This window comes from Telopea speciosissima, chromosome 6, assembly GCF_018873765.1.
Source record: "Telopea speciosissima isolate NSW1024214 ecotype Mountain lineage chromosome 6, Tspe_v1, whole genome shotgun sequence".
NCBI classification, from domain to species: Eukaryota; Viridiplantae; Streptophyta; class Magnoliopsida; order Proteales; family Proteaceae; genus Telopea; species Telopea speciosissima.
This window is the reverse complement of record NC_057921.1, coordinates 57839084-57865883: the sequence shown is the minus strand read 5'-3', so window position 1 is coordinate 57865883 and position 26800 is coordinate 57839084. Positions and strand designations below refer to the sequence as shown.

General features: G+C 38.8%; 1 protein-coding gene and 1 long non-coding RNA gene across 3 annotated transcripts; one reads left to right on the top strand and one right to left on the bottom strand.

Annotated features, from left to right (window-relative positions):
• Positions 1-770: 770 nt before the first annotated feature.
• Positions 771-25968, bottom strand: LOC122664231 (NO-associated protein 1, chloroplastic/mitochondrial). 2 transcript variants are annotated; one of them, XM_043859965.1, is made up of 13 exons: positions 25468-25968; positions 25153-25338; positions 23283-23369; positions 23085-23164; positions 19445-19526; positions 7078-7098; positions 4996-5041; positions 4709-4824; positions 4363-4476; positions 4184-4279; positions 4030-4086; positions 2635-2744; positions 771-1100 (listed from the first exon to the last, which is right to left on the bottom strand). In XM_043859965.1, exons 1-13 carry the CDS (start codon positions 25894-25896, stop codon positions 848-850), a joined length of 1677 nt encoding a protein of 558 aa, XP_043715900.1. In that variant the 5' UTR covers positions 25897-25968; the 3' UTR covers positions 771-847. The 2 variants fall into 2 exon arrangements, with proteins under 2 accessions (XP_043715900.1, XP_043715899.1); XM_043859964.1 differs by having other exon boundaries at positions 3997-4086; positions 25468-25967.
• Positions 3997-4357, top strand: LOC122664234. The gene is made up of 2 exons (XR_006333314.1): positions 3997-4082; positions 4180-4357. It is a non-coding gene; the product is annotated as an uncharacterized LOC122664234 (long non-coding RNA).
• Positions 25969-26800: the final 832 nt, after the last annotated feature.

The following is a 26800-nucleotide window of genomic DNA, read 5'->3' as shown; positions in this document are numbered from 1 at the left end:
GTTGCGTGAGTGGAAAACCAAGGAAACTTGTTTACCTACAAGGCAACCATTTATCCCACCCCACCATTCTCCTAGGTCTCACAATTTTTTCTGGAGGGAGTGGGAAAGGAAGGGAATGACTTTATTACATGTGAGGCCCGAAACTTTATTACATATTAGAATAAAAAATTATCAAATTCCATCATTTACCATAGTTTCAAATTTCCTTTTCTTCTTTAACCCTATTACATATGATTGGGGGACTAAAATCCATTTAGTGATCTCTCACATACTCCCTCTCATCATCACCAATTTCAACACAATTATTGGGCTTCTTGTGGATTATAGACCCCCTTCCAGTCTTTGAAAGCACCACCTCCTTGTACCAGCTAGGCCCTGGTGGCTAAGGGCTAACCCTCCAATTTGGATCCTTTGCTGATGCCTGCCCGTGCGGCCGGCATGCAGCCTCACACAGGCCCGAGCACCCTGCCTGGGTGGAGTCCACGCCCTGCCTCTGTGAGGCTGTACACCGGCCGCATGAGCAGGCAGCAGCAGAGGATCCCAATCCCTAACCCCCACGGTTCAGCTTGAAAGCTATGGGGGAACCAAAATTTGAAAGACAAATCAATTCGTGAGAAGAGACTCATTCTTTTCTGTAATGAAATCCATGCCTAACCAACCTTTTATCTTGGGAAGCCGAATATCTTCCTACTGATGAAGTGAACTTTCATCCCCTCTCACAATGGTACAAGAAATACCTCACTGAGAACTAAACTGACTCGTACACATAATTACAAATGATATTCAAACAGGAACATTGACGCCAAAATTGATTTATACAGCATTGGAAAGTACAGATTTGACAATATCAAAAATACCATTTGGGCCTCAATTCCTCTTCCTTCTCTGTCAAATCTCTGTACTCATACCACTCTTCTCCAGTCTTGCCCACAGGGATGGAAGGCCGAACAAAAATCTCAACTGGCTTTGGAACATGAACAGCCAAATGCAACTGTTCTGCGTACTCCTCAGGACTTGATAAATCAGAACTCTCAAGCAGTTTGTTTATTGGCTCCACAGTTATCCAACCTAGACCTGAGATGGCAACATCACATGCAGGCCTGACAAATAGTAAAAGAAACAAGTAAGATTAAATACTAGCTTTTCAATCAAAAGAAAAAGATTATAAACTAACTTGTTATAATGAAGACCTCAAGTAGAACCTTACCATCCATTTTAATGGATTGTTAGTACCAGTAAGAAATTGTATTTTATAGTCTAATAGCACCACATATTGTTGGCTAATTAAGGGAAGAGAGATTAATTACTATTATAAGGAACAACGAACAAGTTCATTGCAATATAATAAATCCTAATTTAGTATTTTTCCTTTTAGAAGGTTCTTTAAGTGACTGTTTTAGTAGGTGTAGCAGGACAGGCAGCCTGAACGAGCCAAGTGGACGGCAACTGATCCTACTCTAGGATAGATAGAAGGCCCTCAATATTGTCCACACGTCAAATTTCACACCACATCAAATGTGTGGTCCAGATGAATTTGATTTTTCCCTCTCAGTATTTTGCAAAGCCCAAAATACAACATGAGTACAAAAGATGGGATCTACCAATCTGTGCTTTTTAGGATACCTGCCCTACATTTATCAGTTGGCCAATGAAATAAATAAGCTAGATTAATATCATTTTCTACAACCCAGAATAAAGAGAAAGTAGTGAAGCTAGTGAAGAAACTAATGTCAACTCAAATAATCTAAACACTGGAGTTTTGGCAAAAGGTTTCCTGGAACAGATGGGAATCTATGGACTGTCCACCTAATTGTGCCATGTGGAAGGTGATTGGCAATACCTACCTTTTCTTATAAATAAAAAATTGGTCAGAGTGGCTACTCGTCTAATTTCTAACTTGTATTTAATCATATATATTCCCAAGTATGCACCTTCTCTGTAGTCCAACTGTATGTATTGCGATGCACCCATGCACCTCTGGATTTTTAATATGTTATCTTGCCACTTGGACAACTCATTTAAGATTGAAACTCGATCACCAGGGGACCTTGGGATCTACCTGTCTGCAAACTTTCAGCCCGATCTGAACTGCAATGTGCCAGATATTTGGGCTGGTCCAGAGATATCCTTTGAACCGTCAGACAAAGAACCCCACACTACCAAGTTTTTACCTGACAATTACAGGGAGTCTATGACTAAAAACAGAGCACCTATACGTCAGCTAAGACTGATTATGGCTAAATGAATATTTTCAACGATTGTAAGAGCTACTTCCAATTAATTTGAGCTTGCCACATGAATATGTTCATTGGTTGGGACAGACACAATTAGACAGTGTACAGGGAACTACTGAGCACACACGTGGGATAATAACTCACTCAGTTTGTCGCTACAAATGGTTGCAGCGTTTAAAACCATTCAGTATCACTTCCTATGCTTTCCTCCCCACTACCTGGAAGAATATGATGCTAGAATGGAAGACTTTCAATACATAACTTGCAAGATACTCCGTCACGAAACCTACCTTAAACTCACTTCCATAGCCACAAAAATAGTCCTCTATGCGCAGCAACGCAGCTTGAAGAGGAAAACATAAGACTTTCACACCATAAAATGCGAGAGAATCAATCGTACCTCTTCTGATCTTCAATTTTTATCTGCAATTCTTGTACTGTTTGAAGTCCAGCCCAGTTGTCAGCACTTTGTTTCCCAGTTGGTGGTGTCAACAGAACTCCAACTTCCCGCTGGAACAATCAAAGCATATTGAGATATCCATCCATATACGCATCAGCATAAGAGAATAAAAAATGAGCATCTATCTACTTACAAAGCAAACAATCTATGCACACTCATGCAGTCCAATGTGTAAATTATGATTCTAGTAATCAAGTTGCAGACTTCCTCTCAAGATCACATAATGATTCCAGGGAGACTCAATAGAAAAAACAAAACAACAATCCTAAATACATCAAAATGCAACATTCAGAAATTTTATCATTACAATTATCTCTTATCATTACTGTGTTAAAACACTCAGTAATCTTCCAATCATTCTTAGTCATGTCCACAAAGAGAATCAACTACTCGATTAGCTTCTATCTTCATTTCTATACTTCCAATAACCTGCAGTGCAACAAGGAAAGTAGAATTCCCCTCCCACTCTGGGAACTTGGTGGTACAAGAGGAAAGGGAAACAAGTGTTAAAAAAAGAGTTGCAAATAATACTTGCATATTTGGGCGCAACCAAAGAAGCTCGAAGGAAAAAGAAAAGAGTAAGTAAGTCAATAAACTAGGGAACTGGCTGGACTCCATATACCAGAGTCAAACTGAATTATAAACTAAAATGTGGGGCATGAAAAATAAAATTGACCCCAAATATGCATGTGAAGGTCATCACTATTTTTTTCATGACTCTACGGTTGCTAAGTAAATACACAAGATCATGCTACACATGAAATGAAAGAGACTGCAGCCCTCGCAAACTAAAACTGTCATGACCATCCTGAAGCTATGCAAATAGCCAAGTTGTTTATGCCTGGAACACTCATTGCCAACAAAATTTATCATGAAAGCTTGCATTCCAGAGAATCATGTCATGACAACAATAAGCACGTGAAAGAACCTCACATGCATTCAACTCCACCTTCAAGAAAATCAGAACTAGTTTTAGGCCAGCAACCATCTACACATGGAAAAGCTTATGAACAAGAACAAGGGATATCTTTCTGGAGAAAAAGGTTTCCTGACAAATGAGAAGACAGAATTCAACAGTACATGGATTATATTGGTTACAAGGGCACAGTTGCGCAATTATATTCAGAGTCCAGGAGAAGATTTTTCAGCAAAGCAACCAGGATTATCAAACACTCGAAATCATTTTGGTTAAGAATAAGATAACAAGAACTAGAATTAATTAGGATGAAATGCAAGCAACCCAATAAAGTAGGTCAGAATTTAACAATTAAAATAAAACCATACAAAGAATAATAACCTTACCTGGTAAAAGTCGCTTGCTTCAACAGTAGGTACCATATGAATCTGCAGTGCCTTGGGTCCATAAAATGTCAAATGTGTCAATGGATGTACCTGAAATTTCGTGCACCATAAGTTTGCAACCAAAACACAAGTAGAAACTGGAGAAACATTCTGGCTATAAAATAAAATTCACTATTTTAATAGAAACCTTTAAGACATCAATTCTGACAAGACCTCCCCAAAATAGTGAGTATCCATTCAAGCCATTCCCTTTGATTTCACCATTTCTCTCATGAGAAGTTACCTGAGCATTCCAATAATAATCAAAGTGAAGTTGTTCAAGGAAGTTTTAATGATGAAGAAAAAAGGAGAAAAAGAAAAACATACAGGGAATGATTGACCCCTGAGACGACTTCGAGGAGCAAGGGCAGGTAGATCCTCTGAATGGATAACTGCTGCTTGCTTATGGTGGAGATGCACTCCAGGTGTGTCAAACAATTTCTGAAGTATATCAAAGAAAAAGTTGTCATGGTTCTAGTTTTGGGAGGAAAAACCATATGATAAAACATTAATTAGTCTCAGATTACTAGGTGAATACAAAGGATATGGTGATATTGTGAGATCTGAAAACATAAATGTTAACACACAAGCAAGAATAGAAACATGGTCAAAGCAATAGGAAAGCTAAAAACATATTCCCAGTCACTTCCAATATTTAGATAAAGGAACATACCCCTCCTACGAAAGCATCAATTTGGATTGGGCCTAAGGTAGTTCCAGGAACAGCAGATTGGATTGGTTTGTATTTTCGTGCTGCTGCAGCTACTGGATCCTTTTCTGCCATCATCTCTAATTTTTTTTCACAAAATAGGATATAAGTACAGAGGTTGAGAATTCCCTTTTTCTTTTTTCCATATTGATAGTTTGCAACTTTCCCAAGGGAGACTTGGCAATTAAAAAATCGGGAAGAAGAACTGGAAGGAAGTTTTTTATCTAGAGCATAAACTGAATAACACTTACTCAGTAAAGCATTGATGAATGCCGATTTTCCAACATTAGCTGACCCCTGTAATAAGCAAGAATGAGAATTCCTATATATACCATACAAACAGAGAGAAGCACAGAACAAGTTGAAAGCAGGCTCCAATGACAGCTAAACCTTGAAACAAGGAGACATTGAGTTTGAGCATAAGTAAACAGTGGGGAAACAAAACAAGCAAAGTAAATGAAATAAAAGGAACTACTGTTGTTAATGTTTCATCATAAGGTCTAAGAAGGTTAAAAGCCATGACTAAGTAGAAGTGCAAAAACAACTGCATCATTATGAAGTTCATGATATTTCCTTGAGGTGGAGGGGGAAAAGAAAGGCACCTACTCTTAAGGCTAGAAATGCAGCAGGAGCATCTATATATCGTCAATACAACAAATTGAGGATGAGTAAAAAATAGGTTACTTTAAGTATTTTTATTATCTATTAATTATGTAAATAAATTGCATGACCCTTCCAATATGTGAATCCCAAATTTCATACCAGAAAGACACCAGATGTGAATTTAGGTTAAATACAGAATTTGACTTTGCAATACAACCTTCATTAAGATGATTAAAAGATGCATATTAATTTGTCGAATGATATACTTCGTGCAAATAGTCAAGCATACCACAAGTAAATGGAATTGTACTAAGAAACTCTATCCAAGTCTTGCAACAGGTTTGAACTACTTGACGGAGAGGTACTGACCTTTTTTTCTTTTATTTTTTCCCTTTCAAAGGCCTCGAGGTTCACATTCTTTTCTTTTCATTTCTTTGTAAGAAAATTATATTAAGGAAAAGAATAAGTAAGAGAGATTAGTGGAGTGAATCCTTTATGAACAAAATTTCACATTCTTTACCCTCTTTGCCCGGTGAGTTGACACTCTTAGCATCTAGAAGCAACTCCACTTGGAAAATTTTCATCTAATAGTAATTCATACAAGTTTGCATTCCATTGCAAGTTTTTGATATATGATTATGACATTGCAAGTTATTCTATACAAAAATACTAAACAACTACTAATAAAATAAAACCTCCAAGAATTCCCACTTCTTCAACCCAAGAGACGGGTTAAAGAAACCAATATTGATGCTCCAGCTTCCAAAAACATATAATTGAACCACTTAAGACTGGACAATTCTTTGGGGGGATAAATTGAAAATGCACTAGCTTGCCAATTTGTTCCATGATATGGTATTCCAGGAAACATGAAGCACTCCTTGGAAACCAAAACATCTTTAGTGACCATATTCTTATGCATATCTGGCTAATAAATTACTTAAAATATATTACCAAGATGAAACCTAGATGGCTAGATTAAGTAAAAAAGCATCTACACAAAACATCCCTTAGAAATAGTTAAAAAATACTCAAAACATAATGAGACCCTATTGTGTTACAAATGTGTAAATTGACACGTGACCCGTAAGGCCCTTGCAAGTTGCATCGACAACCTAGCATATGCACACGTCCAGGCATGGAACCTTGCCACACAGGATCATGTGAACAAGTAAATGCAACCATAAGAGAAGAAAAAGGAATTGTATTCCCATTGACACCGTCTTCCTAAGAATCAACCCTTTCTCTTGAAAAAGAAAAATCAAATGAAAGCCACTAAAAGATTTGTGTTTCATCATAAAGAAGACAAGTATAATTACTATGCTAACTACCAAAAGTGGAAATACAAAATGAACACTCAGTCAAATAAAGCTAGAAGTATCCAATAAACAAATCTCAGACGGTGGAGATTGCAGGAGCAAACAAGTGCAAGATGTGGCACAACAATTGCATAAAGAGAATTGATATGATGTCCATGAAACTGGAAAAAAAAATGAAAAAGAAATAAGCATCTGATCTTAAGAGTCAAAATACCATATATACATAAAAAAAATAAAATCTCTTCCTTTTTCACACCATGATCCATGTAAATAGAGCAACAAAAGAATTTAAAATGAAGCCAATAATGCCATGACATCTCAGGGAAATATAGACTAGCAGGAACCAGAATTTGGTGACAAAAAATACTTTGCACATTAACTTCAAGCTTTGCAATTCAGGAGCCTACTAACCAGGATGTAGACATCCCGCCCCTGCACAGCAAATTTTACTGTCAGTGTTCAGAATGATACTGTTTCATGTCAAAATATAGAGATAACAACATCAAGCCATCAGAACTAAGATAAGACAAATCTGGATATTCATGAATCCTGAATCTCCCAAAAAAAACTGACTGAAATCTTAAATATAACTAAAAGAGCAGATTGCTGCAAATGAATGATAAAATTGATGGAAGACAAAGTCTCGTGGTGATCATTAAGAATTCAACTACCGAGAATAAATTTGGACAAATTTGATTCAAAAAATAAAAAACCAATAGTTTCTCAAGCTCTTTCTTAAGACTAGATACTATTGAGGAAATAAACAAAATAGAAGTCAATACGCAACTCATAAAACCTGCCGTTCTTAGCTACTCAATGCTGCCCATACGTTAGATTTGGAAAACATGAATTATAATGACCATTCTGTCTGCAAAATCTCACTAATAACAGCAATATTTTGAAGATTTTTGAGGAACTACTTTTATACCTAATCAAAGAGCTAGAGCTTCAACGGATACTTTGCACCAATATCATTAAAAAAAAAATTCCAGTCTAGTACATCCATTATTGGAATCGTTCAATGTTCCCAGTTATAACCTTGAGATGGGATAGTGCTATTCTAGAACAAAGAAGTCTACAGGTGAAATCTAGACACAGAGATCCAATGTTTCTAGCAAACTGATCAAAGATGGTTTTGTGACAAATTATTTCAAAAATCACAGGTAAAGTCTAACCTTTGCTGTTTAAATGCTTTGGTATCATTAGAAACAACTTCACTGCCCAAGCAATAATTCAACTTCACTGTAAGGCATGATGCAGGTTAAACTTCTAAACCAGACACCATCAGAAATCAAATAAGAAAATGTATTTCTTACTTTTTCTGTAGGAGTAAGTTCTCAGTCTTATATAACAACCAATTTCCATAACTATTAATCAAATCTTTCAATTAAACTGATAATCAACTTTGCATCAGCCACCTCATCAATAGGAGGACTACATCCCAATGAATCGTGGAACCAGGAGCTACCATTCCCTTCAATTGATATTATTAAGACATACATCACTTCATCCACTGTACTCCCTCCCTGTTCTTGAAAAGAATCTTTGAACGGCTAGTAACAAAAGAGGCATAATATTTTATAACCCAGACCTCCTCCTTCAGAAAGCACCGGTGTTTGTCTTCCCATACTCCTTCCATGACTTACTACTCCCTTTGTCTTCATTCCAAAAAGCAGCACGCAAGTTGAGGCTAAGATAATACTAGGTGGGTTCATCCTATATTCTCAAAGATATTTTATATCTCAGATTTCTTGAATCTTAAGAATTATCATTGCAATGGCAAAGGCACTAATTTCTCAAAAATATAAGATAACGAGAAAAGCCACCAATGGCAAGCTCGTGTTGCATTACCATTCAAAAGACCAGATGGAATCATAGTTGTCACGGCGTCTAGGCGACCCAAGGCATTGGAGGGGGCTTGAACGCAAGGCAACACCAATAAGGCGACCAATGCGCCTGGGAGCCAAGGCGTAGCCTGGGCGACGCCTTGACAACTATGGATGGAATGTACATCAGGTCGGCAGCCAGAATAAAGTTTTGCCAAATCCCCATGCATGAATCTTAAGTCCTAGTTTTAGTAGAATGCCAAAACAAGGTTACGTAATCAAACCCAAATCATAAGAATGAGGAATCGAATGATGATGACTAAATAAAGTCGGGGACACTCGCAATCATCACCCATCTGTTCCTCTATTCTGAGTGGTTGTCATAATTGACAGTTTTGGAACTACACTTGATCAAGTCACCTCCTACGATGCTTTACTTAGAACCATATATCCATCTTCATTAATGACCTCCAATTGCCAAATATGATATCATAAACTGAGGTAACAGGGCCCTTCAATTTACCCAAAGAACACAAGATGACAAGGGTATGGGTGTGGAGAATGTGTTACATCCTTCAAATTTATACCCAATTTCTCATGTTGAACTTTTTTCGATTATTATGTAGCCTTTATTTGAAGATACACCAACTTAAACAATGGACTAGAATTTTTCTACAAGTTCATACCCTTTTAACCTTACATATTCTAGATATTTAGTACACCATCACACTGGATTTCTTGATGCCATGTTGCAATTGGCAAGTTTGAGACTGCAAACCCTGTCACTTAATTTTATTTTTTTTGTTAAATGGAATAAATAATGGATGCATGAGTGGTATGGATCAGCAATGATGTATGAAGCTGAATGTTGGGCAGTGAAGAAACAACATCTAAACAAACTTAGTGTATCTGAAATGAGGACATTGAGATGGATGAGTGGTAAAACTTGAAAAGATAAAATAAGCAATAAACAAATTTTATTATTTTTTTTTGGTTTAAGGAATAAACAAATTAGAGCTAATTTAGGAGTAGCTCTGATACGTGATAAGTTGCGAGAAAGTCATTTGAGGTGGCATGGACATGTGCAACAGAGGTCTTTGAATGCTCCAGTACAGAGGGGTGATTTGATTTAGATTGAAGGAGCCAAAAGAGATAGGGGTGAACTTAAAATGACTCTAAGAGAAATGGTGAGGAAAGAAACGCATAGCTTAAGACTAATAACAAGTATGACTTTGAATAGAGCTGATTGGAGAAAAAGGTTCCATGTAGCCAACCCCGTTTAGTAGGGATAAGGCTGAGTTGTGTTGAGTTGAGAAAAATAATCAATGCATCTAGAATATTAACTTGCTTGCTTACTTGGAAGTTGTATATAATTGTTGTTCGCTACCAACAAGAACAACAACAGAAAACTCAGCGTTATCCCAACTTAATGGGGTCGGCTACATGGATCCAAACAAAACAAAGTAGGGAAAAACTGAGGTCTAAACAAAAAAAGGGGAATGAAGAGATGAGAAAGAGGAATGTGGAATGAAATGAGAAATGGAAAATGGGAAATGATAAATGAAAGATGGAAAATAAAAAGAGAAAGAAAGATGAAATATGAGAGTTTGAGGAAAGATGCACAACCCAGCAAGTCAAGAGAATCTCAGCTTAATGGGGATTGCTAGATGGATCCTTGCCCTCCAACAGGCTCTATCCAAGGTCATACTTGGTACAAGACCTAGACTATGCATGTCCTTCCTCACAACTTCTCCTATGGTCACTTTAGGCCTGCCCCTAGTTCTTTTAGCGCCTTCAATCATAATCATATCACTCCTCCTTACTGGGGCGTCCATAGGCCTCCGTTGCACATGACCATACCACCTCAAACAACTCTCTCGAAGCTTGTCATTGATTGGGGCAACTCCCAAGTCAGCTCTAATACGTTCATTCCGTACTTTATCCTTCCTAGTTTTTCTGCACATCCTCATCTCTGCTACACATAGCTTCTCAATATGGCATTTCTTAACTGCCCAACAATCTGCCCCATACATCAAAGCCAATCGTACAACACTCATATAGAATTTTTCTTTAAGCTTTAAAGGAATACGTCAGTCGCGTAGCACTACGGATGCACCTCTCCACTTCATCCATCCCACTTTAATTCTCTATAAAACATCATCCTCTATGTCATCTTCTTTATTTATGATTGACCCCAGAAATCTAAAATAGTCACTTTGCGATATCTCTTTCCTCAATTCGTACCATGTCAGTATCCACCATAGAGAGTGTCACTAAAGTTACACATCAAATACTCCTTCATTCTACTAATCTTAAAGTCTTTTGTTTCCAAGGTTGATCTCCATAGCTCTAACTTAGCGTTAATCCCTTCTTTTTTCTTATCCACCAAAATGATATCATCGGCGAAGAGCATACACCAAGGGACCTCGTCTTGAATGCTCTTAGTTAGTTCGTCCATGATAAGCGCAAATAGGTAAAGACTTAGAGTTGATCCCTGATGTAACCCAATTGTAATTGGGAATTCCTTACCTTGACCTCTCGTGGATCTCAAACTAGTCACCACTACCTCATACATATCTTAAATTACATCTACTTATTTACTCGAGACCCCTCTTCACTAGAACATGCTAGATTAAATCTCTAGGGACTCGATCATAGGCTTTTTCCAGGTCAACAAAGACCATTTGGAGAACCGTCTTGCTATCACTATATCTTTCCATGAGCCTCCTCAATAAGTAGATAGCTTCTATCATGGATCTACCTGACGACGATATGAGTCTCTCTTCTCAAACGGGCTTTAATAACCTTCTCCCAAAGTTTCATAGTATCGCTCATTAGCTTTATGCTTCTATAGTTATTGCAGTTTTGGATATCACCTTTATTTTTGTAGATCGGGACTACAATGCTTCTCCTCCATTCATCTGGCATCTTTCGTGTGTCCATAATCCTGTTAAACAGATTTGTTAACCAATAAACCCCACAGTTCTATTGGAATCTCATCTAGGCCTGGTGTCTTGCCTGTTTTCATCTTTCTGTCAATTCTACTCAACATATCTCCATTTAGTAGTTCACATCTCATCCCAACTCTTAACAATGTCTTCATCCCTTACCAACACTCTTTCATCCTCACCTGATCGAGATCTCTACTCTTTCTTTATCTAATCTTAGCTATCTTATACATAGTTTTTTCCCCTTCTTTTGTGTTTAGGTTGATATAAAGATCCTTGTATTTCTTCGCCCTACCCATCCCCACAATCTTCCTAGCTTCATTTTGGGCACCATTATACCTCTTTTTATCTTTCGTATCGTTAGTCCTTTGCCAAGTCTTAAAACAATCTTTCTTAGTCTTAATGGCAACTTGGACCTCATCGTTCCACCACCAAGTCTACCTAGGGGCCTGACGACTACCCTTTGCTTCCCCTAGCACATCTTTTGCTACTTTCTTAATACAACTCATCATCTCGTTCCACATCACATTGGTGTCGCCCACAAAGTCCCACTTTCCTTGTTTGTCGACATTATCAGTAAATGTCCTTAAAGACTCCCCTTTTAATTTTCACCATCTTATCTTAGGGTGGCTTAGGTTCCCTCCTTCTACCCTTCTGAGCACTGAGGCACAAATCCAGGACCACCAGTCTATGTTGGGTTGTTAGGCTCTCCCCAGAGATAACCTTACAGTCCTTACATGCCATTCTGTTTGCCCTTCTTATTAGGAAGAAATCTATTTGGCTGGTATGATTCCCACTTTTATAGGTAACTAAGTGCTCCTCTCTTTTTTCAAAGAAAGTGTTCACAATGGGAAGATCATAACCTACCGCAAAGTCTAGGATTGAGGTTTCCTCGTCGTTCCTCTCCCCAACCCCGTAACCGCCATGGACCATAGTTAGTAGTTCGGGAACGGCAATAATACGGGAACGGATACGTACGGCAGTCATACGGATTATACGACAATAATACTTTGCAAAAAATCCGGCACAATAATACGGTACGGCAATAATACGATTTGTGTTTAATACGTGTATAATACGGTTGCTCTGTAAAAATCCGAGAGCAAAAATACGGGCATATATTCTGTTACACCCACGCCCAAAATACACCCTAATATCCCAAGCCAAATTGAAATTTTGCTGACGGGTGTCGCCACGATGCCAATGCCAACGATCAACTCCTGTGACCTTGGACCGTAACAGTCAAGGGGAAAGCTCAAACACAATGATTGTATTCACACCTTGATGGGCGAGTGGACTACACAATGGGTAAGCTTTGAACCCTAAATTTTTGGTATACATACTCCCCTTGAAGTCCTTGAAGTGCGGGTCAAAGCCCCATATCCCCTACTGTTGATTTCGGCCTTGACAGCAGGAACGGAACCATGAACGGATCCACTACTGGTGAATCCGTCCGATAATCCGTCCGTGCTGTCATGCTGGTTTTATATGTTTTCTCATGTAGGGCCCACGTGCCTGTGCTCCAGACATCGTGGTTAGGTCCCCGGACATGGTGGACCCCCACCCTTACCTTCTTTTGCATTTTTGGACCTTGTATGTGGGGCCACAAGGCCCAAATATGATTTTAATGAGTTTTTGTGGTAAAGGCCTAAACCAAACAAGACTTAAGACCTTAGCACTTAAGGTTTTAATGAGAAACCAAACGGACCTTAAGGCCCATGTTTTATTCTAAAACTAGCTTTAGATGTGTTTCTTGTTAAATGAACTTTTAAGCTACCCTACCCAAACAGGCCTTAAGTTACAACTAAGAGACCCTAGCCAAACAAGCCCTAGACTAAAACACATTTTTGGGCCTTAAGCTAAGCCAAACATACCCTAACTAATTGGACCTAAGAACCTTAGCCAAACTGGCCTTAAGGCCCAACTTGAGTTAAAATAGATTTTGGGGTTTAAGGACCTAGGTAAACGGACCCTAAGGTCCATTTTAATCATAAAAGGAGGAAGCTCTTAAGCTTTTCCTCATTTCTCCAATTGCTGAAAACGTGGGAAGGAGAGGAGAAAAGGAAAGGAAGAAGAAGAAGAGAAGGGAAGGGAGAAGAGAAGAAGCTGCTGTCCTCCCCTCTTGCTGTCCGGAGAAGGAAAGAAGAAAAGGAAGGAAAAGAAGGGAGAAGGAGAAGAAGAAAAGGAAAGAAAGGAAGAGGAGAAGAAGAAGGTGAAGGAATGAGGTCAAGGGGGCTCACCTAGCCTTGGATCTTATTTCCCTATTGGTGGTAAGTTATATTTCCAACTCTCCCTCTCTATTTCTCTATTTATTAGCTTAGGGTTTTAGATTTTGGGGGTTGGGGATGACCTTGGATTCTACTCGGGACTCAATGCCCTTATGTGAGGCTTGTTCTTAGTCACTTTGGGTGCCATTGCACACCCTTAATCCTCCCAATGGTGTACTATACAACCCAAGCCATGAAAACTTAGGGATTTCACCCAAAAACCCAAGTTTGGGTTGAGGAATTGGGTATGGATCATAGATGCCTTGATTCATTGTGTCATTAGGGTTATTAGGACCCTAATGAACCTTAGAAGCCATCCCTACAAGCCCTTGAAGCCATTGGGGGCCTTGGGGATCAATTTGGATGAAGTTCGGAGTTGAAAAACTCATTCCTGCTGCGAACGGACTCAGCGACGGACTCACAATCATGCATCCTTCCGTGGATCTGCCCCTCTCAGGTGTGTCTCAGGGTTCGAACGGATGCACGGGCGGATTCACACAAGTGGATCCGTTCGTGAATCCATCCGTAGTTGACAGCTTGACTGCTGTTCAGTATTTTGTCTGTAACTTTGTCTATACATATCGCATCGACGTGATTCAAGTTGCGTTGTAAAGTAGACTCAAAGGGCTACATTTTCTATGAAGGAACTGTGGACCCAATACAAATAAAAGACCCTCAAAAGTGGGCCCAAACCTAGCTGATGTGTTTTGACAGCAACTTTAGAACATAACTCTAATCCAGTGACTTCACCCACATTGTGGCTGCTTGTGTAAGACTTAATAAATCTTATTGGGGGTTAATTACCACCTAAATTGTCCCCAAATATATTAATTAATTGACCTATCGAGGTACCAAGGTCTACCCTTGATACCTTCAAAATCCCCCTTGCTGTCCTAAGGGACTTGTGACCTCATCCTAGAATTGGAAAACCCTAAAGTGATTCCAAACCCGTGAATCCCAAGACTAATGCTTAGGCTAGGCCTTGATGGTCTTGTTGGACCTTGATGTGATCCTCTTAAGGGCCTAAAACCATAACACCTATAGAGATGAAGATTGGAAGTGAATGACTTAAGAAGTTTGTGTTGTATTTTGTCAAACTTAACAATAGTAACACTTGGGGAATCCTCATGGGATCCCACCTACACTCTTCTGCCACTATTCTCACACATCCCTAGGTTACTTAACCAGTACAAGAGAGCGTGTACTGAGGCAAACCTTATTAAATACCTCAACCGTGATCGAACAACAGGTGAGTGGGTTTTGGGTGATGTTTGGGCTTGTTATATATATATCTATATAGATAATATGACTACTCTTATGCTTGCATCCATTCTTAACATGTTGCATTCTTGCATATAAACTATGTTGGATACGAATTGGTGCAATGTGGATATGTTTATTTTACATCATTGTATCGGGTTACGGTGCCGGGTATGCCGGTGCCGGAACCCCAGAAATGCTTACGAGAATTATTGATTGTCATCCTGATCTGTATGCGCCGTGCCGTGCTGCTACCCGGGTACTAGATGGAATGGGATGTTGATTCACCCAGAATACCTTTCGGGACGATAGGACTTGCATGTAGTATATCTGTGGCTAGGATTATTATTCTCTTATGCTACGACCCTTGCCAACAGGGGTTTATGTGTTGGATAGTCTGAGCACTTGTTGCCTGTGGAGGTGGGAGAGGCCAGGTTAGGGGTAGTGATGGCTATCGGGGTCTGCCACTAGGTGGTCTGATTGCTTCTACCAGCGAAGGCTCCCTTGTGATAACTGAGGTTTCCCTTGGGCGATAGGTTAAGTGACCCTTAGTGTCTCCCGAGTTATCACAGTAACATACACTTGACTTAGACTGTTTGTTAGGTGGAAAATCTATTAACATTTACATGCATCATGGACTATGTGTGAATTGTATGTTTGTGCATGCCCCATCCCCTCACTGGGCTCAGTGGAGCTTACCCCCGTTGCCCAACCCTTTTTAGCTGTATGCAGGTGATGTATGATGGTAATCCTCTTTTGATGTGGACTGATCGGAGCTCGTGATTTTGGATATTGATGATGGCGTACACTCATGGACTGTGCCATTGGGGCAGGGCACAATTATATCTTTTATTATTTTTTTATCATGAGTACTGTATATATTTGGTAGTATTTCTACTGTTTCAGTTTTTAGTTAATCCTTTTGGGGGTCGAAATGTAAAACATTAAACTATCTATCACGTAGACTTTGAATCCTTTGTATTTGTAACGCTTCCGCTTATTTCTGATCTTTTGGAATGAAATATTCCTTTACTTTCCGCACTCTAATATTACTGTAATTTAATATTAGTTTAAGACTGTGAGTTGACCACTGCATCGAGATCCTGGTAATGATTAGGATGTTGGTAAGCATCCTATCATACCCCTTTTATAGTATTTTATCCTTTATTGGGATGGGGGTGTGACATATTCACTATGCAACAGACATGTACACCTAATAAACACAATAATAGCATTTACTGATGTGCCTAAATATATAGTTTGATTGGTTAACAAGCCTAGATTCATTACATTCTTTATTGTAGGGCTTAGACTGGCCAATCAAAATGGATGATTGAAATGAATATTGCTCATATCCCTGTTAAAGTCCAAAAAATAACAGTTGAAATGAAAACAAAAAGGCATAATCCAATTAGCTGTATTTCTTTAATTGGGTTTCACATTTCAATTCCTTAATTAATTGGCTTAAATATCTCCCTAATCTCATTTGTAAAGGTGATTCTGTTTCTTCAGTTAGGATTCCTTATAAATATATATATTATATTAGATGAACAACAATATATTAATTCTGTGTTCTTCTTGTTCTTCTCTTTTCTTGTCCCTTTAGTATTTTCTGGTTCGATTCACCATTATCTGGGATCTCTGAGAGAGAGAAGGATGGGTTGTGGGATGAAACTAGTGTTGTTGGGTTTTCTTATTTTGCTAAATAGTTGCAGCACAATTGATGGTGCAATTCCAACTACTACCATGAAAAAGATAAAGAAACAAAACGAGAGAAGGAGGGTTTTCTCCATTACCATGGACTCAAAAGGGCATAAAGGCATTTCAAAACAAAGTCCAATTAAAATAACATCAATGGTCATGAATATATAATGGAATAAAACTTTCATCAGTGGGCAGTATGCTTGCAGAAACAGACTTGGATGGAGCATATTGTCACGGTGCAGCAACAATAACAATAGGTTTATAATACCTTGACTTTACGAAGAACAATATCAAAATTTAAAAATTTATCAACAAAGATAAATCTATTACCAACAAATCAGATATTTAGAGAAGGCTTTGATTCCAGAGAAACCAACCACAGAGAAGAGGAAATGGTCAACAAGAATAAGCCACTAAATCGCCGGCTTGACGAACGCAAGAAGCACCGCTGCAATCGCCGGCAGAACTCAAGAACTGGAAGAAGAGAGAGAGAATGAAGGGGGGGAACCAGCTGCTGAAGGTTTGGTTTTCCACTGGAGAAGACGAAGAGCCTAGAGTTTGATACATGGTAGATTTGAGGTTTTAATCTAACGGTTATTATTAGAAATTTAGAATTGGTTTAACAGTTAAGATGGATTTTAGTTTATATATATATATATATGAAAACGTATTACACGCGTATTATACGCGTTTCATTCGAGTATAATACGTCGACCCTTAAAATACGCATATTTATCCGACTCTGAAGTATTATACGCAATACGACGTCTTTTCCATTCAAACGTTCGGGTACACATATAATATGCATATTTACTAACTATGCCATGGACACTTTCATATCCTCTACGATCACTCCCAACATGTCCATTTAGGTCACCTCCAATAATAATCGATTCATCTTGGCCAAAACCCTGCATTAAATCATCCATGTATTCCCAAAATTGACGCTTACTACGTTCATCCAGTCCTACTTGGGGTGCATAAGTGCAAACAATATTGACAACCTCTTTTTGCAAAACCAGTTTGATGGATATAATCCTGTCACCCAATCTTTTGACCTCTACTACATCATTCTTTAGATCTTTGCCCACAATTATGCCCACTCTGCTTCTATTACTATGATCTCCTGAATACCAAAGTTTGAAGTCATCTAACACCTTAGCTTTTTTACCTTTCCATCTTGTTTCTTGGATACAAGCTCAAACTGTTAGGGAAGGGCAGCGCCATCATAGTTCGAGAACTCGCGAGATCTCGCAGAGTTTCTCGGTTTTTGGAAAAAACGAGACGAGACGTAAGGCGAGTCCCAAAAGTGTGAGACCTCGGATCTTGGTTCGAGATCTCGTTTTGAACCATTTTTATGAGGTATCTTGTCCATATCTCCGCGAGATCTCAGATCTCGGGTCGATATCTCAGTTTGATCCAGTTTTAATGCCCATTTACCCTTTTAATGGCCCATCTAACATTTTAATGCCCACCTAAGTTACTCTTTTAATGCCCATCAACCCTTTTAATGGCCCATCTACCATTTTAATGCCCATCTACTCTTTTAATGGCCCATCTACCATTTTAATGCCCATCTACTCTTTTAATGGCCCATCTACCATTTTAATGTCCCATCTACCATTTTAAACTATGTGTAGAGTAGGGTATTTTAGTACGTCGTCGCCCTTGACGCCTACCAACCTATGGTTCGAAGTGAAACTCATATTTGGACTTTGTTTTTGCAAAATCTGATAGTGCCATTATGTTTAAATGGCCTAAAATAGGCTGAATACCAAGTTTCAGACCCAAACTAGGTCTAAAACCCACTAAGATGAGGCTTCGAGTCGGGAAAAAAAAATGCACCAACTCGGCAAGATCTCGACTCGACACGGTTTTTCCCAAAACCGAGTTGGTACCGAGATCCTAGTTTTAGAACCTTGAGCGTCATTGTATACATCCACACTCCCCCACACGTGCAGGTCAAGATTTCATGATCTTTGCACGTGGAGCTCACATGGCACTTCCTTCGCGCGGCATCGAGGGAGAAGAAATTTCGGGATAACTCTTCCAATGCACTTCCCAGGAGTCGAACACTTGACCTCCCTGCTTTGATACCATGGTCGCTACCATTTCACCTCAAAGCTTGAATAGTTAAGGAAGGGCAGCGTCATTGTATACATCAACAATTGTCAGGTGTGACATTTCCATTTACTGGTGGTACCCAACAGCAGATCTGTATTAGCTAAGCCCCAGCATCCTCTAATTAATGGTCAGGAAGATTCAACTGTTAGATACATAACCATACCCGACACCAACGTCAAACCCATGTAAAACAAATTATAAAGAACAATAAAATAAGGATGGGAAATCAATAACCAAAATGTAATTACTGCCATCTGTTAAAGATTTTATATAATTTTCTCAATGAGGTTCCTGAGATGGAATATATGTACAGTAAACATGTCAAATGAATGGAATACTGGACAGTCCACATCCTCCGATTATGTGAAGTTTGTACAAATGCTTTAGTTCAGAAGCCAATATCAGGTATTTTGTAATGTGGACTTCTGCATAATTTTCTCCTCAGAATCAATAAGTAATAAATGATCTAAGGAACACAGTTTCTTGAATATCAGATATAAAATCAGCTATTACAGCTTACAGAATGTAATACTTCAGTATAATGGATTAAAGTGGTTCCTGTGAGCATCACTTGCATTTGTGCTTCTTGTTCAGTGCAAGCAGTAACATAGAAATGAGGTCATAATTATACAATAGAGAATTTATGGACCTTTTTCTCCTTCTGAATGTCTGAAGCAACTCCAGCAATTCCCACCAAAGACTTTGAACTCGTCAAGTGAACACTGAGGACACTGTAAAGAATGATATACTTAGGCTGCAGTGCTTTTGTTGGTGAAAGAATAACATCTGAACGTCAGTTGACATGCTTGAAGAAATGGAGTCAAAGAGGGTAAAATATTTAATATATCTAAGATTGATATAACAGGAGTTGAATTCTCATACAATTTAGGACAATATTTTATTACAGTTCCATCCAAGAATTTTTTGGAAAATTTGAAATCATGACTCCATTTTGCGAGACTGTATAACAGTATCTATTGAAAGAAAATATGCAACGCATGTTGTAAAGCATAAATTAGGTTTTGTGAAGTATCATACATGCATAACCTGTACTTAGGAATGGTAATAGTGATGGTCCCAGTACGTCACTTAGAGGGGGTGAATCAGTGACCCTTAAAAATTATGTTACGATACTAATCACACAGACACACTGATTGCAGTAAAACAGATTGCTTGGAGCTGACCTTTTTAACCATCACACACAGTTGCATGCATGGAAGAAGAACTCGGTCGAAACTGCGCAGGCTACCAAGACGAGTTAAGGGTCGAATTTAAATTCGACCAGGTTTCGATGGGTTTTGCATGGTTTCGACACTGTTTTGGCCATATTTCGGTAATTTCACAAGTTTTGACCTGAACACCTATATAAATTCACTTATCCCCATCGAAACTTGAGGAAACCTGGCTCGAAACCAGGACAAACACTTATTTATGAATAATATCTTAAGTAAATGAATAAAAACGTTTACTTAGATGATATTTGGCATAAATAAGCAAATACCCCCCTATTTGAATCCAATAAAAATAGTTAAAAAATCAAATTCTAAAAGATAAAAATTCAACCCCTCAATTAAAGAACAAAAACTGGATTTTTTAAGATAGGTGCAATTTTCAACTTTTAAATGCTGGATTTTTTCTCAAATCTAAAAATTCCATAAATCTTAATATGATAAAACATTGTTAAAAACCAAAAGAGCGGTAAAATATTCATTTGTTTTGATGTCTAAAAATTTATTCCATTTAGAGCGATTTTAAACAACATTCGTGCACACCAAATTAAATTTGATCGGAACATAACTCCTTCAATATAAATTAGATTTAAGCAATCTTAGATTTGTTGGAAAGCTTTCAAACAAATCCAAGATTGTTTAAATCTGATCTATATTGAAGGAGTTATGTTCCGGTCAAGCCTTATTCGATACCATGTCCAAGAACAATATACACTATCAAACTTGGGTCAAAACCACAAGTATTATTTTGAGTGTTCTCTATGTGAAACTAATGCATGTATTGGGTTCAAAGTGTCAAAAATAGGTAACACAACATGAATCAGGACAACAAAAACAACTTTTGGGCTTCGAAACCAAGATTTCGAGTTAGCCTAGAGAAAGTACCAGGTTTCAACTAAGATATGGTCAAAATGTGGGAAATCTCGGTTTTTGGCTGGTCGAAACCAGTGTCAGCTCCCAGTTCTTGAACCTTACTCGTATGCAACACCTTGCCTTTCAACTACATGCATTCACAAACATGAGGTAAAGTGTACCCGGTGTGCAAATCCATCCTGCATCAAACACACTCCAAATATATCTACACAATCGCACCACAAGAAACAAGATTTTTACATAGTTTGGCAATGTGCCTACATCAACGGAGCAACGCTCTAAAAAGGCTTCGTATATTGCTCAATATACTAACACTATTTTGATCGCTACAACGACCCAGGAGCACCTACACCAGTTACAATCTTTTGCACCCACAAAAGAAAAGGTAATCTACCAAGCACCCACTTGATAGTGATTACAAGAATAATCAAAGTAAGAAAGCAAACCTCAACTACTATTACATTCAATGAACTATTACGCACTCTTTCAAGGGTAGCTGCTTCTAGGCAAACCTCTTGGCTGTCTCTGCACCCCTACCTCCTTGAAAGGAAGTTAGATGATCAGCAAGCTCATGATCTGATTCAAGAGGTGACCCCTGAAGAAGTGAGACAAGCTATGTTCTCTTTGAAGGACAACAATTGACATTCCCTTTTTTTTTCATTTTAGTTATTGACATCCCAAGGGGATAAGTAAGAGCAAACAGACTTGAGTTGATTAAAAAAATGACTCATGGCTCAAGCAGCGACCCTTCTTCACCAAAACGGGGTTCCGCATTCTTGCAGCGTCAGATGGTTAAATCTTGCTCTTCCTGAACTTCTCAGAGAGACATGGACTTCTCAGATTCACCTTCTTGTCGATTTGGAACTTTTTCCGTGTTTGACCTTCTACTGATTTGTGCACCAATGAGAAAATTGTCATATCTCACTCTCCCAATGTTGGATTGATCTGATTCCAGCGACATTGGAAAGGACTCAAAGATCTACATTCCTTATGTTTTGAGCTTCCACAAATTCCACGTGAAGGTCAACTCTAAACTCCCATCAAGTCATGCTTTGTGCAGAAACAAGATTCTGGGCACGATGTGCAACAACTGCGTTCGAGAGGACCTTTATCCGCCGCTGTAACTGGAGCGCTGCTGTGCGCATCGTGCAGCGCAGCAGAGGCCATGTGTGCACAGTGGGGGCCGCTGTGCACACATGGCCGCTGCTGCGCCACACGATGCGCACAGCAGCAATCCAGTTACAGCAGCGGATAAAAATTCCGTTCGAGATCATAGCTTCCTCATCTGAACTCGGATTGACCCAATTCTTTAGGCATTGCGAAGCTGCTGACTCATAGGAATAGGGTCTTTTAGTTTTGAGCTTCAACTAATTCCCCATCAATGACAACTCAAAAGTCTCATGAAGGTTCCGTACCATGCCAATCTCCCTACAAATCACTGCACTTGACGTTCAAGCTTTGCCTTCTTTCCAGTCTGTCCGCCTCATCATGCCAACTATCTAAGCCATGCCATACACATTTGTGAGTATGAGTTGGCTCTAAAAGGACCAAGATGTTGCCAACAACAATAACACTCTATGCTTGTTGTCTACTCATGCCATGTGCCCAACAAATAGAAAAACGGGGAGAAAAATAAAGCTACTTTTCTCCACTCTTTTCCTATACTTGATAGTAGTTTCTTGTATATGTGAATTTGAGTTAAAATAATTGGTAGGAATCATTATTCAAGCTCTTATCGATTCTCTATAAAGCATAAACATATCCTTTTTATCTTTGCTCATAACCTGGATTAGAACAAAGAGGTCCCACTGTTAAGGAGGTGGATTATATCCTTGTGTTGTTCCTATCAAAATGTTGAAGCATACTTGTGTTTCATGTCTTTAGCATTGCAGCATGCTATTTTGATACAGATAACTGTGCATGACTTATTACACATTTCATGCAAATCTTGTTAGAAGTCCACATGTAATGCTTCCACATGACAAAAATCAATGCTGTATCAAAATGAGAAAATGACACAGTAGCAGGATTCAGAGCCATGACTCAAGTTTCATTTAAGAACACTACCTAATTGGAAAAGTCTTAAAATCTTTAGCCTGTAAAGTTTCTTAAAAAATTCCAGTCATGGCAAAAGATAGTGTATTTGATATGCAAACAAAATGCCTATGCAACAAGCAGGACACTTACTTGAGTTTTTTCTTCATGGTCGCTTCCACAACCCAATCACCAATGCAATTTAAATTAGTCCCCTTTGGAAGGAGATCAACCTTAATGAAAATGAAAGAAATAATTATGGCAGGGTCTTTGATTGGAGAAACAAGAAGAAGAAAGCAACTAAAACAACTAAGATAAGGGAAATAAATTTCCACAAATGGAGAGAATTACCTTAGTTACAACTAATATAATTGGATTTGCACCAGCAAGATCACGTATTCGTGTCAAGAAACTGCCATTAAAGTCAACAATATCAACCTACATATCATTGAGGAGATAAACAAGAGGACATCATTATCAACATTAACCAATTTGCACCTAAAGTCAGAGGCATCGTCAACATAGCAAGTTTATTTGAACTATTTTTTAGAAGAAAGAAAACAACAGTAAAATAGAAACAATAGGATTCCCATGGGAAAATAAATGATGGTAGAAAGATTTTGACAGCATAGGCAATTCTTTAAAAAATAAGACTTCTGAGAAATCAGTACAATGGATTCAATTCAATATTTCAGAACAACCATTACATTAATTAACTCAAACTACTACTTCTACTATACCCCCTTTTTTTTTAATCAAAACTTAAATTATAAAATTGAAAACATGGTGAAAGTTTTCAAACATACCCCCTCAACCGTAGTCGAAAAAAATGCAATCATAGATGAAGTGACAACTCTACCTTGTTAATCCAATAATCTTTGTGGTCAATATGATAACCTTTATGGTTGATATGTGCATTTTTACTTAGCACATACCTCTATAATTCATTAATAACTGACTATCTAATTTAATAGGATAGCCAATGTACAATTACATAAAGAAAAAGAGTTGGTGTGATTGGCATTCTCTTTACTTCCATCTTGATGGAAAATTGAACATTGCTTGGGCTAAGCTGGTAATTAAATGTCATTGATGCATCTAAACTACCAGAAGACCACCTAGAACTAGAGAGAAGGAAATAAGTTTGCTGATCTATTTGCTTCTCATGCTCTTCAAATAAGACAGGAGTTTTCTGATATCAAAGTCAGCTAACATGACAAAATTACTATTTTTCATGTACTTAGGAGTTAGGCTTAGCTCCCTCCCATAGTACATAGATTCTTTATACTATCAGTACAACTAGCATTAAGAGCATCCCTAAGGTCTTGAACTGTGTGAACAGAGCACTTGAATTTTCAGAATTCTGCCATGTTGGTCGCTGGCTTCTTTTCTAAGCCTGTAAAACTCCATAGGAGGTGTTATTTCACACACCTTATTTCCATGTCAGACAGTAGTGCCCATGTCTTCGTTCTTGTTACTTAGGTCATTATATATTTTAAAACAACAAAACTATTATGACAACTAAACTACATGAGGGTGCGGACTAGCTATGGGTAACGTCAACTTACATTATTATCTAAATCAAAATTTAAAGAATAATTTATTTTAGTCAATAATAACCTGTTACTTTTTGTAAATAACTTCACTGTACTCAGTAGTACTGACTCTTTCTCTTCAACAAATGTTCAGGATGTGATGGAATAGTACTAGAATCAATTTAGTTTATCGTATCTATCAGTTAGTAGGGATAGGGTGAAAAATCAAGTCTGTCGCTTTTTAATGGGTATGTAGCCCTGTCCTCCATCTTCCTCCCACTTCCCCTTCTTACCAAATGAACTAGTTTCATTGTCAAAACACCAACAAACTAAGAGATTTGGCCAGCAAAGTAACATCCTCCAAGCAAATACTTACCAACCCCCTCAAATCCCACCAAAAACAAAAAGTATTTTGGCAGAATTTCATTCAATGTGAATGTAACCCTAGACAATATATGGCGTCTTACTCGGCAATTGTAATGGACTACAACTGCTTCATTAAATCAACAATGGCATTGACATCTGCACCATGTTTTTGAAAGAGAGGGGGGGGGGGGGAGACAGAGAAGCCAACCCTCAAAATTTAAATTCTTATGGAGGTAGGTTGATAGCGTAAGCATTTTCATCTTATACCTCTCTCGGATCATACATAAATGACAAGTCAAAATATTTCCCACGGTTCTTACCAATTTAATTATCAAAGCCTTCTCATGACGTAAGTGGGATAACTTCTCCCTAAGCTCCTCCGCTGAAATAAACTGCTTCCCTCCAGAATAACCACCATTTCCTCCAACAGCAGTTACCATATGTCCATGAGAAAGAAGTCGACACCTCCCACAAAGAACAGTTTTAAGCTGGCGGTGCTTCTTCTTCTGCAAACAAATATAGGAATTTGGAAGCAATGGTAAGTAACTCTTCAAACGCATCGTGTTCCACAAACCAATACTTCAGAAACCAAATTCTAAAACATCGACAAGCAAATGAAGAGTAAGATCTATTACCAATTCGTAGGTCTCAAGATTGACATAACCCGGGGCATCAACTTCTGAAGTCTGCAGTGGAGCACCACAGCCATAACAACAAGCGATAGCAGAAGAAAGCTTTGGACTCTTCTTCCCCTTTTTCTTCTTCTTCTCCGAAGCAAGAACGAGCGCAGCGGCTGCCATGGATTGCTGACGTTCCAGAAATAGCTGGCCACGAGTCGTCGCAGCCGTACCAGTTCCTTCCAGCTCAATGTTAGGGATGGAGACATGAGGTTCAGAGATTGGTCTCTGTCGTTGTGTCTCTGAATCCGTGGTTTTGCAGGTGATAAGAGTAGGTTTGTGAGGATGAGTTTTGAATACAAGACATGGAAATGGGTTTCCAAGTTTGTGGGAAAGAGAGAGTGGAGATGACGAGATGGAGGATGAGAAGAGGGAATTGGGCGCCATTGATGGCCGTTGTGGACGCTCTATCAGTTGGATTTAGTCGACTGAGCAGAGTCCGCAGCTCCTAACCGTAGTGTAGTTCGAGAAAATCATATTCTGTAAGACTTGCACATACTTCGCACGTGTCACCACATATAGCTGAGGTGGATTTTTCTCTTCGGCCACATGGCAATGTGTGCTGATGATATATGCTAGCTGGGGTGGTTTTTTCTGCCAAGGGGCTATTTTTATTGAAACTGATGAGCAATACTATTACCGACCAATCCCTAGGTGACGCGTGGTAGAATAGAACGGCTCCGACCATTTGCCCGGCCCAAACTGAACCATGTGAATTACCTACGAACCAGATCAAGACGGATTTAATCGATCAGGACGGACATCAGACACTGGCCTAACCTACCTGATCGATTCCTGATTTGGCCGGGAGGCCGATCCGAGGAGTCGGCCCAGCCCACTCAATCAACTCGGAGTCCACTCACCATACAGCACATGACTCCACGTCATTCATACTCGATAGACAGTGGACGAATTCTAAGCTTGGATGACAAGGAATCAAACTCCTGCAGTGACTTAACCTAACCAAAGCTCGAACTGATTAAGGTCACGCCTTCTTCATGACTACCATTTCGACAAGTGTCTAACTCCAAAAGTAACTTCCATACATATACAAGACGTTCCCTACCATCTCTGATCGAGGAAATCATACATCATCTACCATCTTAACCCTATAAATAGCAATGCCTAGCTAGCCCAAGTAAAGGGGTCTCTCATCTCCTATTTTTTGGATTTGAGTTTTATCTATTGTAGAGGTCTAACTTAGGCATTGGAGCGTCCTAATCGATTCAGGCCGGTACTCCTTTGTTTTGTGTTGTTCTCTTATGCAGACCAGATAGGCCAAAGAGGACAT